This window comes from Zingiber officinale, chromosome 4A (assembly GCF_018446385.1).
Source record: "Zingiber officinale cultivar Zhangliang chromosome 4A, Zo_v1.1, whole genome shotgun sequence".
In the NCBI taxonomy this organism is placed as follows: Eukaryota; Viridiplantae; Streptophyta; class Magnoliopsida; order Zingiberales; family Zingiberaceae; genus Zingiber; species Zingiber officinale.
The window spans coordinates 29,043,519-29,062,093 of NC_055992.1; the positions used below are offsets into that span (position 1 = coordinate 29,043,519).

The 18,575-nt window shown below is 36.8% G+C and overlaps 1 protein-coding gene and 1 long non-coding RNA gene across 3 annotated transcripts; both read left to right on the forward strand.

The window, feature by feature from the left end:
* The first annotated feature begins 4,893 nt into the window (after positions 1–4,893).
* LOC121969763 (uncharacterized protein At2g38710-like) lies at positions 4,894–16,571 on the forward strand. 2 transcript variants are annotated; one of them, XM_042519999.1, is made up of 5 exons: positions 4,895–5,157; positions 14,738–14,857; positions 15,565–15,679; positions 15,816–15,909; positions 16,283–16,571. In XM_042519999.1, exons 1-5 carry the CDS (start codon positions 5,054–5,056, stop codon positions 16,477–16,479), a joined length of 630 nt encoding a protein of 209 aa, XP_042375933.1. In that variant the 5' UTR covers positions 4,895–5,053; the 3' UTR covers positions 16,480–16,571. The 2 variants fall into 2 exon arrangements, with proteins under 2 accessions (XP_042375934.1, XP_042375933.1); XM_042520000.1 differs by lacking the exon at positions 14,738–14,857 and having other exon boundaries at positions 4,894–5,157.
* On the forward strand, positions 5,164–8,974 carry LOC121969764. Its single transcript, XR_006108643.1, has 3 exons — positions 5,164–5,393; positions 5,486–5,541; positions 5,665–8,974. It is a non-coding gene; the product is annotated as an uncharacterized LOC121969764 (long non-coding RNA).
* Positions 16,572–18,575: the final 2,004 nt, after the last annotated feature.

Here is an 18,575-nt window from a genome sequence, read left to right on the forward strand (position 1 = left end):
CCATCTGGATCTCTGGGTCTGGGCTTCCTTCCTCTAGCATCTAGAGATATGGATCAAGTTCAAGCAATGCTTAAACTTCTCTGTGGTCACTGGCTTTGTCAGCATATCTGCAGCATTGTCTGCAGTGTGAACCTTCTCAAGTTGAATTTCCCCGAAAGCAATCAACTCTCTGATCTTGTGAAACCTCACATCAATGTGTTTGGTTCTCGCATGATACACCTGATTCTTCGCCAAATAGATAGCACTCTGACTATCGCATAACAACTTGACTCCACCTTGCTGAACACCCAGTTCTCTGACCAACCCTGTAAGCCATAAAGTTTCCTTCGCTGCTTCAGCTGCTGCCATGTACTCGGATTCCGTAGTAGACAATGCAACAATAGATTGTATCATAGATTTCCAACAAATAGGTCCTCCTGCCACAATGAATACGTATCCTGTAGTAGACCTCCTGTTATCTAAATCTCCTGCATAGTCTGCATCTACGTACCCAGCAACTAAAGGATCTTCCGGTTGTCTACTGAACATGATGCCATAATTAGTTGTATTTCTCAAGTATCTGAAAATCCATTTCACTGCATCCCAATGTGGTCGACCAGGATTTGAGAGAAACTTGCTTACCATACTAACTGCTTGCGCCAAATCTGGTCTCGTGCAAACCATGGCATACATCAGACAACCAACTACACTGGCATAAGAAACCTTTGACATCTCTTGGATCTCGTCATCCGTCTTTGGACACTGTGTACTGGATAACTTGAAGTGATGCGCCAGGGGTGTGCTCACCGACTTTGCATTCTTCATGTTGAACCTATCCAACACCTTCTCCACATAGCTACGTTGAGACAACCATAATCTCTCTGCAACTCTATTCCTATGAATCTCCATCCCAAGAATCTTCTTGGCCTCTCCCAAATCTTTCATGTCAAATTCCTTGCTCAGTAGCCTCTTCAATTTGTCAACCTCTCTCATCTTCTTCGCAACAATGAGCATGTCATCTACGTATAGTAGTAAGAAAATCAGTGATTCATCTTCAAGGCCCTTCACATATATGCAGCACTCACATCTCCTATATCCGTTTTGAATCATGTATGAATCAAAACGTTTGTACCATTGCCGAGGAGATTGTTTCAGTCCATAGAGCGATTTCTTCAACTTACAAACCAACTGCTCTTGTCCGGACTGACTAAATCCCTCAGGTTGTGACATAAAAATCTGCTCCTCCAAATTTCCATGAAGAAATGCCGTCTTCACATCCATTTGCTCCAAATACAAATCGTGATGTGCCACCAAAGCTAATACCGCTCTAATTGACGTATGTCTTACCACTGGAGAGAAAATTTCTTCATAGTCAATCCCCTTTCTTTGTGAATAACCCTTTGCTACCAACCGAGCCTTAAACTTCACTTCTTCTCCCTCTGACATTGCTTCTTTCTTCTTGAATATCCACTTGCACCCTATAGCTTTCTCTCCTTCAGGAAGTTCCACTAGATCCCACGTTTGGTTCTTATGCAACGACTCTATCTCCTCTGCCATAGCACCCGTCCACCTGTCCTTCTCAGAGCTATGTATTGCCTCCTGAAAAGATGTAGGGTCTCCGCTACTAGTGGTAAGTGCATAAGATACCAAGTCTTCGAATCCGTATCTAGTGGGTGGTTTTACGACTCGTCTCGTTCTACCACTAGCTATAGTGCGATGCTCCATGTGCTCTGAGCTAGAATCATCGAAGTCATGAGTCTCTAGCTCCACCTGCACAATATCTTTCTCTTTGTTGCTTTGTGGTGTTTCCTTTCCTTCTTCCTGAGTACGTTGTAACATAGTTTTCTCGTCAAACACCACATCTCTGCTGATCACCACCTTGTTTGCCTTAGGATCCCAAAGCTTGAAGCCTTTAACTCCTTTCTGATAGCCCAGAAAAATGCATTGCTTTGACTTTGCATCCAGCTTTGATCTTTCCTCACTAGATATATGCATATAGGCTAGACATCCAAAAACTCGAAGATGAGAGTATTCTACTTGATTCCCTGTCCATACTTCCTCTGATACTTTGCCTTCTAGTGCTGCCCTTGGTGATCTATTAATGAGATAACATGTCATGTTAACTGCTTCCACCCAGAGATTCTTTGCAAGCCCTGCATTCAGCCTGAGACATCTTGCCTTCTCAATGATTGTCCTGTTCAACCTTTCCGCTACCCCATTCTGCTGAGGTGTCCTGCGAACCGAGAAATGCCTCATTATCCCATGCTGCTCACAGAATTCCTGAAACTTTGAATCTGTGTACTCAGTCCCATTATCTGACCTAAGGCATTTGATCTTCCTTCCGGTCTAGTTCTCTACTTCAGTTTTCCACAATTTAAACTTTGCAAAAGTTTCTGACTTGTGACGCATAAAGTATACCCATACCTTTCATGAGAAATCATCAGTAAAACTCATAAAATACAAGTGCCCTTCACGTGATTCTATACCGGCTGGTCCGCAGAGATCCGTATGTATGTAGTCCAGAATCTCCTCCGTCTTGTTTGCTGCCATCTTGAATTGCACTTTGCTTTGTTTCCCAAGAACACAGAATTTGCAGAATTTAAATTTACACGTCTTGATACCGTTCAACAAATCTCTCTTGTGAAGTTCTAGCATCCCACGTTCACCCATATGCCCTAGCCGCATATGCCACAAGACAGAACTGTCTGATTCAGACAACACTAAGGTGGCTCTACCTACAACTGTAGTCCCTATCAATTTGTAGATGTTTCCTGCTACCTTTTGTCTTGTTATTATCATAAGAGCTCCCTTGCTGACCTTCATCATCTTGCTCACTGATTTGTAATTACAACCAATACCATCTAGTGTGCCTAGTGAGATCAAGTTCTTCCTTAGCTCTGGTATATATCTGACATCACATAAAGTTCTGATCACACCATCAAACATCTTGATTCTGACATTCCCTATGCCGATAACCTTGCATGATGCAACGTTTCCCATCAACACTGAACCAGAATCCACTGCCCTATAGGTGTCAAACCAATCCTTGTTTGGAGTCATGTGATATGAACATGCAGAGTCTAAAATCCATGCATCCGTCAGCTGCTCCGAACTTGACATAACTGATAGCATATCTCCATCACCGCTTTCTGAATTTTCTTCTTCAACTATGTTTGCAGACTTTGCCGAACTACTTTTGTTCTCTGCAACATATTTCTTTATCTCTGGACAATTTTTCTTGATATGACCTTTACCTCCACATTTGTAGCACGTGATCACCTTCTTCCTTCTCGACTTAGAACGAGTCTTGTTGTTGTTGTCATATCCATGTCGAGATTTGCTCTTACCACGCTCTTGATTGCTATTTACCACAAGTCCTTCTCCTTGAGAAATTTCATCGCTTGTTTTCTTCCTTTGGTGAAAACCTAGCAACGCACTTGTGATCTCCTCCAATTTGAGAGTTTCCTTACCCCACATCAAAGTAGTAACCAAATTCTCGTACGTAGGAGATGAAGGTAGAGAATTCAACAACATCAGCGCCTTGTCTTCGTCTTCGATCTTCACATCAATCCGCTTCAGATCACTTACAATCTGGTTGAATACGTTGATGTGCTGGCTCAGATCGGTTCCTTCTGTCATCTTCAGCCCGAATAATTTCTGCTTGAGATACAGCTTGTTTGTCAATGATTTTGACATGTATTGGCTTTCCAGCTTTTGCCAAACTGTCACCGGTGACTCCTCGTCCATGACATGGTACATCACGTCATCCGTAAGATAAAGCCTGATTGTTGCTACTGCCTTCGCCTGAAGTTCTTCCCAATCTGATTTCTCCATGCTTTCCGATTTTCTTTCTCCTAGCGCCTTCACCATGCCTTGTTGCACCAACAAGTCCTTGACCCTTCTCTGCCATAATCCAAAGTTTCTGGTTCCGTCAAACTTCACCATATCAAACTTCGCAGAAGTCGTCCCCGACATGTTGAAGAAATCTGCCAAAAACCTGGAGCTCTGATACCAATTGTTGTGCAAAGAGAGGGCAATATCTCTCAACCTTTCTGAACCGCGGAAGAAGAGGAAGAGAGAAAAGAGATCGCGCGGAACAACAAGACAAAGACGCACAAAAGAGAGCAAACACCAGGAAGGAGAAGAAGAAGAGAAAGAAAAAGAGTTACCGTGGTTCGGCGACTTGCCTACTCCACAAAACGGCCGAAGCTTTATTAGAATTCTCTTCTACACAAGAGAATCACATCTAATGATTCTTGTGTTGTCTGATCTACAATGGGTTTACAATGATCCCTATAAATACTGCTAAACCCCCAGACCCGGTAAAAACGTAACAGAATTTGTTATGAAAAACATAACAAAATTCTGTTATATAAAATCTTAACAGAATTTTATTACGAAAAATCTTAACAGATTTTTCTTCCATGACATCCCTTCATCCAAATATGAGCCACTCGTCAACAATTTTGATTAAAAAATTACTGGGAATACGTCGAGGAGGCATAGTGATAAACTAGAGGGGAACAATTAAAACTTGTGTGGTAATTTTTTTTTTTTTTGGTCCTCTTCCTCTTTACTATAGTTACAATAGGTTTAGATACACGGTAAGAATGTTAATTATTAGAATGAATTTTTATGTTTGTTTTTATTTATTTATTCAAATGATTGATAGATAATTTTAGTGGAACTAGATTCATCATTCTATAATTAATTGAGCCGAAGATTTAGATACACGGTATTAATTAAAAAGAATTCCAAGGATGAAACTGGGATAATGGTGCATCTGTATTCTTAATTTCTGAGACATATAAGAATTAAATTTTAATTTTTTACGGATGATTTTTTTTAATGTACGATTTGACATAAAAAAAAAAACTACTGATTCGGCTTCCTCAATTATCCCTGTGCCAACTTAAATTAAAAAAAAAAAAACAATTCCACGAGCGAAGGGAATCTATATTGGCGTTGGGACTACGAGTGGAACAAGGGCGAGATCGCCGTTCCTGATTGGACTATCGGAAACCGGCGGCGGTGAGCCGTGGGTTGTCCGTCTCCCCTCGCATCGAGCTGTAGGATGGTGACGGCTAATCGGGAAATGGCGGTCTACTGCTTTGACACCCTTGTCGCTCACTACAACAGCGAGCAGGTGCCGTCCCCGGTGTTCGAGGAAGGCCACCAGTACGATTCCTTCCCTTTTCTCTTGGATTTCTTCCCTTGCTGCTGCTGCACCATCAATCATGGGATTCATGGCAACTTTTTTTTTTTCTTTTTATGATCCTATGATTTCGTGCTCGTTGAACTTGAGACGTAGGGCACAACAGATTTGCTAGGTTTTCAAAGGACATCTGTGACTCATGTTGGGAGTTTTTGCCAATTCTATAGATCCTTGTCGTGGCAATATATCATCTCATCTGGTGCAGTGTGTTTATTTTTTTTTCTTCCTTTATTCTGCAACCGATCGTAACCCCCAGTGCGTTTATTTTCATTGGTCGCACTTGAATTTTAGATTTCCCTATGCATCTTCGCTATGCTCATAGGAGAACGAAGAAGGAAAGATGTCCTGTGAGTGCTCTATGAGCCTCAGTTTATGTTGCAGTGGCATCCTGGCTTCGGCTCTGTATGTCCTGACAACTACTATTACTTCAGTCTTTGGTTAGAAGTTGACGATTTTAATTTTTTGTGCAGATGTTTTGCATGGTACCAGTGGCTATGGGTCCCTGAATTCTGCATGTTCAGGATTTTAATGCCCCCTTCCTCAATCTCAAACTAACGGGCTTAGATTTGCATGTTAGAATCCTTTATATTTTTTTTGGTTTTTCCTCTGATTAGCTGACCCTTTTAGGTTGGATTATTGCGTGAGATATTTCTCTTGCCGGGCTCAAGTTGTTCAGCCTAAATTTTTCTTGTTATACAATAAATAATCTGAAAACATGGCCAAAATTATGGTTTTCTTCTATAACACTTACGAGGTGCAAGCATAGGCTCTAGTGAGTAAATTTTAAAATTAATGAAAAATTTAAAATAAGAAAGTGAGCTAAAGAGAATCAACACGTTTCATATGGAAAATCACAAACATTTAAAATTCTTAGCAATTTTCAAATGGATTGAGTTTTTTATGGGGACTAACTTTCTAGAGCTAATTAGTTTGACATATGAGATGGTTTTCTATCTAAGCAAGAAGGTATGAGAATAAAGTTGCAAAGAAGTCATTTTTACTTATTCGTCAAATATAGATTCTTAATTAAAGTTATTTCCAAGTTGTGTACTACCATACTTTTCTGAATATTGCATTTGGATTATTCATATGTTTGAAATCACAGCGGTAATTGTTGGATCAATGAAGCTAGTTGTGTTAGTAAGCAAGAAAACATGATAAACATAAACTCAAAGCACAAATACAAACAAGCACATTTGGTATGTATGCCCAATTTCTACTCTACAACTTATGATCCTTTAGTGGGTCACTCCTGGAATCTCTCTATACTTTCTCCTACTTGGATACCTTTTGGAGGTGGAGAAACCTCTTCCAACCTTGCTTACAATAAAGAGGAACAAAATAAGATAAAAATAATAAATTTAACAATAAGAAAAGCTTACATGATTGAAGTCGCTCTTTGGCTAGCTTTCACTTATTGTTGCTTGAGTTTTATCTCTTTTGAATGATCAAGATCCTCCTTTGTATAGAGTTTTTGTTGCCAACAATTAAAAACTCCTCCCACCTTCAAGCCACTTGGCAATCAACTATAAATTGATCTCGTGATTTACCTCTCTTCACATAACCTGAGACAGGCGGTAAGGGGTGTTTGGGGTGATTGTAATTACCTTTCGCTATAATTTTGTTGCCAATAGTTACTTGCTGAAATTATTAGTCAACTCGTAAGTTTCCTGAGTTGACTAATTGCATTAGTTAAATTGAGAACCTTCATATAGTTGACCATTTGACTAATTGATTCCCTATCCAATCGATTGTTCTGTTATAACATTTAAATCACATTATGTTCTTAACATGTTATATTAGTGACTCTAGATTCTTGTAGTTGTATTAGTTAACTAATCTTAACTATCTATTGACTAGTCATACCTCAGTCGTTTGGTTAGTTGAGTGATCCCTGAATAGAAACTTTCTATCTGTTAGTAATCGAACCTAGGTCGACAACTTGGTCGGCTTAACCATTTGTTGACTTAAACCTTGATTTCAGCCAACTTTAAAGTTGAGTCCTTCCTAAGTGAAGTCTATCCAAACCCTAAGCTCTAAGTCACTTGGAGACTCTCATCTTTCATAGGTTCCCTTACCAAGAGTTTCATTACCTCTGAGCTTATCTTGCTAAGAGGTTTTACTTCTGGGATTTCATTTGCCTAGAGACTATATCTCTAAGACCTCCATATCTGCCTAGCATTGGCCAAACTTACCTACGAGGACTTTCTTAGGCCTCTAAAACTTTATTATTTTTTTCCTAGTGTTAGTCAACCTTGATTCACCAAAACTTTTATTTACCCAGCCTTATGTCTATCTTGACCTACGAGGACTTTCACTTGCACTTTAATCTGCTAGGGGTTCCATTTGCCTAGCTTTAGGTTCACTTTGACCTAATAGGACTTCTACTTGCCTAACCTTAGGTCTACCTTGACCTGTTAGAACCTCCACATCAACCAACTTTGACCCGCCTAACATCTAGTCAATTTTGATCTACTTAAACTTTCTTTATTTGCTAAGCATTTGGTCAATCTTAGCTGCTTGCCTAGACTTTCATCACATGTCAAACATTTAGTCAATCTTGACCTGCCTCCCTTATGTACTAAGCATTTAGTCAATCTTGACTAGACTTTCAAATATCCGATCAACCTTGATATGTTTGTCAACCTTTATTTGATTGGACTTCCATCACTTGCTAAATACCTAGTTAAGCTAAATCTTGGCATGCCTAGTCTTTCTCAAGGCAAACAAATTCTCGATGTTCATATGCATGAAGGTCTCCATTCTTATCTTTCAATAGAAGAAGCCTCCTAATGCAAACGACAGTGGAAACGGAGTGTCATAGTCAAATCTATCTTCAAATTCCATTTTGATTCGAGTGGATTCTCTACTTCTCTAGCCTTGTTCACTCTTCGCAATTAGTCCTGAAGAATGACTCCTTTAGCAACTTGCTTGATTGATCATTAAGGCTTTCATAGCTTCCTAGCTTAGCTTGTTAGATTGATTAAGCCAACTAGAGGATGGTGGGAGTGGGGTGAATTATTGATTGCTCTTTTTTGACGTTCAATTCTATAATTGTGTTAGGATGTAACAAAATAGATGAATACAAATCCAACATGACTATTTATGTGGTTCAAAATCCCTAGTTCTTATTTTATGGTCTATAATCCTTTGGTGGATTACTCCTAGATTCCCTCTATACTTTCTCCGTCTTAGGTGCCTCTCGAAGGTTGAAAAATACAATTAAGAGCAACAACAAACAACAACCAAGCTTTATCCTACTAGGTGAGGTCGACTATATAAATCCTTTTACCTATTGAGTTCTATCCTCTACTATATTATCATCTATATTTAAATAAATATATTCAAGATACAGTACCGTGGTGTATGTTATTTGTAGATAATATTGTTTTAGTAGATGAGACACGTGAAAGAGTAAATACTAAATTAGAATTTTGACAAGAAACACTAGAAGTGAAAGGTTTTAGGTTTAGTAGAGTAAAGACAAAATATATGGAATTAAGTTTAGCAATATTAAACGTAATGAAATAATTGTTAAGATAGGAGATGATAAGTTATTTTGAACAACTTTAAGTATTTAAGATCATTTTTTTAAAATGACGGAGGAATTGAGAGAGATGCTTTATATAGAATATAAGTAGGATGGTTGAAATGGAGAAGAGCGTCGATTGTTTTATGTGATTGTAAAGTATCTTTAAAACTTAAAGGAAAGTTCTACAAAACGACAGTTAGACTTGCTATGCTATGTAATTATGAATGCAGGGCTATGACTCAAGCACATGAACAAAAGATGAGACTTACAGAAATGAAGATGTTAAGGTGGATGTATGTATATATGAGGATGGATAAAATAAGAAATGAGAGCATTAGAAAGAAAGTCGGAGTTGCATCTATTGAGGAAAAACTCCAAGAGACATGTTTAAGATGATACAGATATATACTTAGATGATCAATAAATGTTTCAATTATGTAATTTGAAATTATGACAAATATGCACATTAAACGAGGAAGAGGAAGACCAAAAAAGATTTGGTTAGCAACAATAAAACAAGAGTAAATTTGTTTATGTATAGATGATGATATAGTAGAGGATAGAGCCCAATGATGTAAAATGATCCATATAGCCGACCCCACCTAGTGGGATAAGGCTTGATTTTTGTTGTTGTTTGATGTGCATATTTGTTATAGTTTCATATTGTTTAACTGGAACATTTATTGGTCGTCTAAGTGCATTATCCGTACCATCTTAAATGTGTCTCTTAGAGTTTTCCCTCAATAGGTGCAGCTCCGATTTTCTCTCTAATGTTTTCATTTTTTATTCTGTCAATTCTTGTATGTCTGCACATCCACCTTAACATTCTCATCTCTGCAACTTTCATTTTTTGCTCATGTGCTCAAGTTATAACCAACATTTAATTTTATATAATATAACAGATCTAACCGTTGTTTTGTAGAACTTTCCTTTAAATTTTTGAGGTATTTTACAATCACATAGAACATCTGACAATCTCCTTCATTTCAACCATCTTTATTTTATGTAAGACATCTTTTTTAATTTTTAAATTCTTTTGTAAAAATAATCCTAAATACTTAAAAACTTTCAGATAACAATTCGTCATTTCCTATCTTAACAATTGTCTCATTAGTCTAATATTGCTAAACTTAAATTTCATATATTCTATCTTTACTCTACCACACTTAAAACTTTTTACTTCTAGTGTTTTTTGTCGGGATTCGAATTTAGCATTTACTCCTTCACTTCACGTGTCTTATCTACTAAAACAACATCAGCTGCAAACAATATGCACCACCTTATCGTGTCTTGGATGTGTTCCGTTCGCCCATGATTAGTGTAAAAGATTGAGACTTAGAGTTGCTTTTTGATGTTACCCCATTTTTATGGGAAATGATTTGATTAATCTGCTTGAAGTCTTCACCATTATCATTTTTTTTTTGTATATATCCTCAATTGGTTCAATATATGTTACACTAATATATCTCTTTTCGAGAATTCTCCATATAATTTCGCTTGGAACTCTTTCATAAGTTTTTGTAGGTCAACGAATATCATATGCAAATCTTTCTTCTATTCTTGATACTTTTCAATTAGTTGCCTAAGAAGATATATAGTTTCTATTGTTGACCTTCTAGGCATAAATTTAAATTGATTTTCAGTCTGGTCTTCTTACTTTTTTTTTTCTATTACTCTTTCCCAAAGTTTTATGACATGACTTATTAGTTTAATACTCTATAGTTTGCACAATTTTATACATCTCTTTTATTTTTATATAAGAGAACTAGAGTACTTACCCTTCATTGATATACACATTTTCTTCGTTTTTAATATCAGATTAATAATTTTGTAAGACATTCAATATCTTGTTTCCTTAAACACATCTGTATCTCTACATCTTTTTTAATTTGTATCCCATTTAAAACTTGTTCTACTTTTGAAGTTTGAATTCTACGATAAAAATTTAAATTTCTATGCTCCTTTGACCAACTTCAATTATCTAAGTTAAGTTGGTTACTTAAACTTTATCTAAGTTAAGTTGGTTACCTAAATTTTCATTAAAAAGTGAATGAGAATATCTTTTTCATCACTTTTTTGTTTTCTCTTCATTCAATAATATCATCTTTAATCCATCTTATTTGAATAAGACCTCTTGTCTTCCTTTCTCTCTCGCTATAGTTATTTTATAAATATCCTTTTCCTCTTCTTTTGTATCCAGTTGGCGATATAAATGTTTAATTCTGGCCTTCATTCATTGTTTTGTACCTCTTTTTAACGATTATATAGTTTTTAAAGTTTTCTTTATTCTTACAAGTGTATAATTCCTTATATGCCAATTGTTTTTCCTTCACTTTTTTTTCTTTACTTTCTCATTCCACCACCATGGTTCTTTATTTGGTGGTACACATCCTTTTGACTCATCGAGTACACTCTTTGCTATCATTTTTAATTTTAATGTCATCTTATGCCATGCCATATTAGAGTCACTATGTATTTCTCTTAATTCTTGTACTCCTACCATCTCCTTGAATATGTTTTGTCTCCCATCTTTTAACTTCCACCAATTATTCTAGGAGTTGTGCATATTTTTTTTCTATTGATACTATGTTTAAGGCGCATATTCAATATTACTAACCTATGTAGGGACGACCTAATAATATTTATAAATCTTTTTATTTTTCTTCATAACTATTAGAAAGTCAATTTATGACTTATTATTCGCACTTTTGTATGTGTCCAAGTGTTCTCCTCTTTTTTTTTGAAAAATATATTAGTTAGTATAAGTTCATATGCTATCATAAAATCTAAGGCGGCGTTTGGTTAAATGGCTGGAATGACTATGAGTATGAGTTTGATAGTAAGGTGGAATGTGAATGAGAATGAGAATGAAACCCACCTAGTGATATGGGTTTGGCTGATTCCCATAAATCTGGAAATCATTCCCAAATTGTCATTCCCAAAATCACAATCTAAACACTATCTTTTACTACCATTCCATTCCCTCATTCCCAAACCCACCAACCAAATACCCCCTAATATATAGAGCTGTCAGACGGGTCAACCCGTGACGGGGCGGGTCGGCCTGTGGCGGGCTAACCATTTGGCGGGGCGGGGCGGGGCGGGCCAACCCGCCAACTTGGCGGGTTAGGAAATTTCCAACCCAACCCATTCTAAGGCGGGTTGCGGGTTTGGCGGGCCCACCCGCGGGCCCATCAAAAATTTTTAAAAAAATTAAAAAATATTTCATATTTTCAACATTTTACTTCGAAAAAGTTTTCTACAATTAAATGTATACATAAACATGTATTTTAAATATAAATGAACACAAATGAGTACTTATGTTGGATGAAAAATACTATTTTTTTTTCAAAATTATAACAAAGAAAGATAATAAATTGACCTAAAACTTAGCTTACATATGTTTTTCAACCCGTGGGCCAACCCAAGCCCGAGCGGGCCGACCCACGTGGGTCGCGGGCCTAGGCGGGTCGGCCCACAGCGGACTTGGGTTGATAAAATTCCAACCCAACCCGCTTAAATTGTTTGGCGGGGCGGGCCAACCCGACGGGCCCAACCCAAATTGACGGCTCTACTAATATAGTTTTCCTTTTTTCCTTTTTTATTTCAAATCCATAACCCCATGCATCTTATCATATTTCTCGTTTTTTGCTTCTACTTGTCCATTTAGATCTTCTCCTATTAAAATTATTTCATTTGATAAAATATTTGTAATACCTCATCTAAGTCATTCCAAAACTTAGATTTGTTGTCTTTATCTAATTCTACTTGAGGTGCATATGTGCTATATTAATAGTTTCTTTCATCACTATTATCTCGAGAGGTATAATCCTATACCCCTTTCTAACTACTCTCATTATTTCATCCTTTAGTGAACTATTTACAATAATACCTACTTCATTTCTTGTTTTACTCCTTGTGTATCATAATTTTAAATCCGAGTTCTCTATCATTTTTACCTTCTCTCCTACCAATAAGAGCAAGATAAAGAATAATGAATAACAACAATAAGAAAAGGTTACAATGTTGGAGATTCTTTTTAGCTAGCTTTCATTTGTTGTTGCTTGCATTCTATTTCTTTTAAATGATCAAGAATGCTTCCAAAATTCTCCCATCCTCTCTTTATACAGCTCTTGCTGCCAACAGCTACTTACCAAAATTCATCGATTAGTCAACTGAACCTGTACATAGTTGATTGCTTGGCTTGCAACTTATACTTGAGTTGACTGATTCTCTACTTAGTCGTCTAATTTACTATAATATTTGAGTTATTAGTTGGTTGATCTTATCTATGAGTGGTCCAGTCATGCCTAAGTCGACTGACCCCCTAACACAAAGGTTTGTTTGTTGGAAATCTGGTATTAGTCAATTGAAATCATACTTTAGTCGGTTGAAACCTTGGCTTCAACCAAATCCAATGCTGATTCCTGACCTAAGTAAGTCTACCTAAACCCTAGACTCTAGGTCACTTACGGACTTTCTTCTTACTAACTTTTCCCGCTAAAAGCTCCATATCTCTAGGACTTTCTCGTCTTACCAAAAGGCATCGCCTTCGAGATTTCTTGTGCTGAGATCATGTCTCCAAGATTTCCTTGTTTGCCTTGTATCCGTCTACCTTGATATATCAAAACTTCTATTGTCTAGAGGCCTAGGCTAGACCCTTAGAGCTTCTTCATTTTCCCAGTGGGAACCAACATTGACTCACCAAGATTTCCACTTCCCCGGCCTCATGTCCATCTTGCCTAACCTCAAGGGACTTTCATATGTCTAACCTAAGGTCCACCTTCATTTTCCATGTTTTAGAAGCAACTCTTCTAAGACTTCCACTTATCTAGCATTCAATCTTTGACCTACCTGTCCTTTATTTGCAAAACATCTAGTCAATCTTGACTTCTTTGACGTCCATCACTTGTGAAACATTCAATCAATCTGTCAACTTTGACATCGTCTTCCACTACCAGCACATCTTAGAATTTCTATTGCTGGATTTTCTCCTTACCAATTTAGTGTTGGACTTTCCACTTATCAACACCTAACCTACACCTGACTTTCCGCTAATTTCATGTTGGATTTTTCGGTTGCCAAATGTCCAGTCGATCTTGACTCACCTGGACTTCATTCAATATCGTATCCAATCAAGATTTACCTAATTCACACATTGGCCTAACTTCACCTCAATCATGTTCCTCACAACGTGATTGCACCAACATATTGTTCCTAACATTCTGAGCAAATATCAAAACATCTCAAAATATCAACCTGTGGAATAACAACACTAAATTGAGTATATTGCACCAACCATAATCTTCTAAACAATTTTGATCTCCTAGATTTTGTACATCGATCACACTTTTTTAGACCTTCAGATAACTAGCTAAATAGTGTATTAATTTCCCTCATGATCACTGTTGGGTTTCAGGCTTTTGACATAACTCAATTTGATTACTTCTACCATGTCGTTCTTTTGATTTTTCTATCTTTGGATTGTAGTTTAATCTTTAAAAATAGTTATCCTTTCTTTCCTGGACACAAATAGACATAGTACTTTATTCTGAATTCTTTGAATTTTATTCTGCTTTGGCCAACATTGTTTATCTGGAAGTGTGATTTAGTTTTCAGTTTGTTGATTAATTAAAAGTGGACTTTAAGCTCTTGATAATTGTAATATTCCTTAATTATTTTTGAGATATGTTGACCTTGTCTAATTCCTGCAGTAGTTGTAAACAAATTAACTCATCATATATTTTACAATCATGGTACTGCCATGGCTGATTTGATATAGACATTCTTCGTTTTTTGCTTTTTGTTAATATGCTCTCACTGAAGCACACTTTGACAAACTAGATGAATTAATAAAATTAGTGCCTTAGACCTTAAATAACTAAATGATGCATGATCCTAATTGCGGAACTACTGACATCAACTTTATTTTGGTCAATATGTATGTGCATAGAGTAGAGGATACTTCCATTTGATTAGTATATCCTATGAACCTATTATTTGTGTCTCAGCCCATTATTTGTGACTTGGAAGAAAGCAGTGAATGGAGCAGAACCGCATCTCCGTGGTTGTATTGGGACTTTGGAAGCCCACTGCATAGTTGATGGTTTCCGTGACTATGCATTAACTAGGTATTCTCCAATATGCTATATCTTTTGACCAATTAGTCACTACAAAATATGACAAATTTATAAGCACATCAACTGGGATTGCTATCTACTACATTCTGTACCATTAAACAAAGATTTATCTATGCAACTATCTAAGGTGCTATATCTTCTTTTGATCTTAGAAGCTTTACCTGAATAGTTTAGTTTCTCATAATACCCTAATATTTTTTTCATTGTTATCCAATTACTGATTTCACTTTGATGTATGAAACTAATGATATTACTCTCCGGGCTAAGAGATTTTGATTAATATTTGTCCTGGAGCAGTACCAGTGATATGGTGTGAATTCTCTGGTCATAAGGTTGAAGGCTTACGAATCCAGAATTTAGAAAATCTAATTTTACTGTTATATAAAGTTTGTTATTGCATATCAGGTGAAATAGGTGTTATCCGTATGGTATAGAAAAAACAGCTGATGCCATTAGTAAAATGAACCTTCCTGTTTTTTAAACATGTTTCTCCTAAAAAATCTTCATCTTGAACTAGTTTCGCCTTGAAACCTATTTTTCTCTCTGGTCAAATTAATAAAATCCAGTGACTAATGCATATGAGATAAGATAGTGCATTCACAAGGATATATCATTTTTCTGCTATACATAATGTGTTATTACTGTAATTGTATTTTTGTTGGAAACTGTAAATGATGGATAATTTTGTCTTCTTGCAGTGCTCTGAGGGACCATCGGTTTCCTCCTATCCAGCCTAAGGAGTTACCATATTTGGAATGCACCGTATCTATACTAACCAACTATGAATCTGCATTCCACTACCTTGATTGGGAAGTATGCTTCTTCTACATTAGTTTTCATTGCAGTATTTATTCATGCTGAAGCTTTCATTTCATTCAAGACTGAATTTGACTACTAAGGCCTTGAACTAGCAGTAATTCAATAATTGTCCCATCCCCATCTCCTCCAGATTGGTAAGCATGGATTGATAATTGAATTTGTTGATCCTGATTGCAATATGGAGTGCAGTGCAACATACTTGCCCGAGGTTCCTGCTCAGGAAGGTATAATTTTTCATCGTATATGATTATCTCAGCTACTTTGTTTGACTTGCTTTTTAAATCAGTACAAGCATTCCTTTATCTGAAGTTGGAATTTGTCGCATAAACTTCTCATGTCTCCTTTGCGGCATTGTGAAACCACAGAATTGAGAAGTGATCCCTATATTAAATAGGCAAATAGCGGTGCTTGAAATGACATTTTACCTTAAAATCTCTTCCGAAGCTTATAATGTTTTTATTCCTTCTATCTTTTAAAACCTTAGGCCCAACCCAGAGCATCCAAAATCACCTTCATTTATTTTGTTATAAATCGCTGCTTTACCTGATGACAATAGCATGATAGACCTTGTGCTTTCCACTATATTTTTGGAATCAGGTTGGACAAAGACAGAAACCATTGATTCACTTATGAGGAAGGCAGGCTATGATGGTGCGATAAATGAATCCCTTCGCATGAGACTTCATGTTACTCGCTACCAGAGCACCCTTTACACAATGCATTATAGGGACTATGCCACCTACGTGGAGATGACAAGAGGCACATCCCTTTCAATTAATGGGGCTAAGCCTTAACAATTGATTCACATTAGCAGTTTTATTGTTTGGACTATATATACATGTAAAACTTATTAAAACTTAATAAGGAATTTGCTTGGAATTCTCCTTGTTTGAAGTGTATATTTATACCACATCCTAAGAAACAAAGCAAAAAAAAGAATTGTGACTGTAAACGTGAAAGCTCAGTTTCTTAATCTCTGGGGTTAGTAAATAAATTGAGGCAAAAGGCTAGCAAATTGCTAAAGCCTAGGAAGGTGTACATGCTTGTATGGTATCAAATTCAAAATAAAAGACATAGAAGAAGAATGTTGTGAAGGTGCAAGTTAGGAGACAAAAGTGGTCTGGGGATGGACATACTGGTAGAGGTATTGGGATGAGTGAATCGTTTTTTGTCATCAGATTAGGAGATAGAATGAATGCACCTTTATGGCAGAGAAGTGTATTAGTGAGATGAATGCTTTCTGAAAAATAGATATGAGATTGGTATAATTTCATAAAACAACACCTTGATGTTGTCCTCCTAGTCCTAGGTAATTCTTGTCTCCACGTACATATGTTGCATGAAATCATGTTGGAGTCTTCTCGGGATAGTCTAGTGGCTAACACATGAGGTGTTGTCACCATGAGGTCTGGGGTTCGAATCTCGGTAAAGTCGAGGTAAATGTCTCCCTTATATGCTAGTCACTATTCCAAAGGATAGTATTTACCTCCTCCGTGTTGACCGTGAAATGAGTTGGCGGGGGCGTTGGGATCGAGCGTATTCATTTTTTGCCACCATTGTGGTAAAAAAGGCGAATACGCTCGCTCCCAGCGCCCCCGTCAACCCGTCCCAAGGCCAACACGGAAGAGGTAAATCACGAGCGGCTACTAGCCTTTGGAATAGTGACTAGCACATAAGGAAGGTATTTACCTCGGCTTTGCCGAGATTCGAACCCCAGATCTCATTATGGTAATACCTCATGCGCTAGCCACTAGACATGTTGGAGATTAAAGATAACAATTTAGGATTTCATGTGGACTCCCTTTTACAAACTAAGTTGCATTCTATTGAAAATTCATGACATTATTATTCTCTTGGTCCAACAGGCGAATTACAATATAATTTGCAAGACCATAATAAAGTCTACAACTCCTTGTAAGTTTTTTTTTTGTTAATTCATATATTTAATTTTTTGAATTGATTAATTTCGGAATTGATCGGTCCGATTATAAAAAAATTTCTCATTAGTTATCAAAGTAAATCCGGAAGCACAAATAGTTTCGCATCTAGCCGCCAATGTTTTATATTTCTCATCCATAGAGGAAAATTCCAGTACATTATAATTGCGAATCGAATCATGGTACTTACGCTTTTGTATCATATATAAAAAATTACTAAATCATATATACAATTTGTTGAATTAGCCTTTTCATTGGCAAACTAATCCATAAAAAATGAGCACCAAAAAAAAACAATGGAGAATAAGCACTACTAAATCTAAATTGTTGAGAACCTACCAGCGCACCTATTGAAAAATGGGAAATAAAAAATCAAAAAGAAGAAAGAAAATAAAAAAGAAATGATAATACTAAATATTTGAGTGCCTCTGTCCTCGACTCTCTTTCCAACCTCAACTCTGCGTTCTCATTTGTGGCCTCTTCCTGTCTTCGTATTAATCGGAGCTCTTTGACCATGCTTGTGAGCCCACTTCCATCCTTGTCTCCCAGTCTCAGATCGATCACAATTACCCCACTTTGCTCAAAACAAAACAAGTAGAGCGTATGACACAAGGGAATGAAGAGATGAAGTCACCACCTTAGTTCAAAACTTTAAAATATTCAAGTCGACCCTGTGTTCTAACTCCATATTCATCCAGAAATATGAATTTGATATCTATTCATCCAGAGTAATACATAACTTCTCTCATGTGTGGATTTGGTTTACACAAAATAACCTCTTTAATAGAAGCAACTCCGATTCAAAACTGGCACCAAATCGTATGATCAACAAAACAAAAAAGCGGTTTGGTTTGGTTTGGAATGTCTATGATCACTCACTCATGATATCGGGAGGCTTTTACTTCTACTTCACAGTTATTGAAACACACACCCACTGCGACTAAGAGGTTATA

Coding starts and splice junctions, on each gene's coding strand:
- LOC121969763 (XM_042519999.1), top strand. CDS start 5,054: ATGGTGACGGCTAATCGGGAAATGGCGGTCTACTGCTTTGACACCCTT. Junction 5,158..14,737: donor GTGTTCGAGGAAGGCCACCA/GTACGATTCCTT, acceptor TTTGTGTCTCAG/CCCATTATTTGTGACTTGGA. Junction 14,858..15,564: donor CGTGACTATGCATTAACTAG/GTATTCTCCAAT, acceptor GTCTTCTTGCAG/TGCTCTGAGGGACCATCGGT.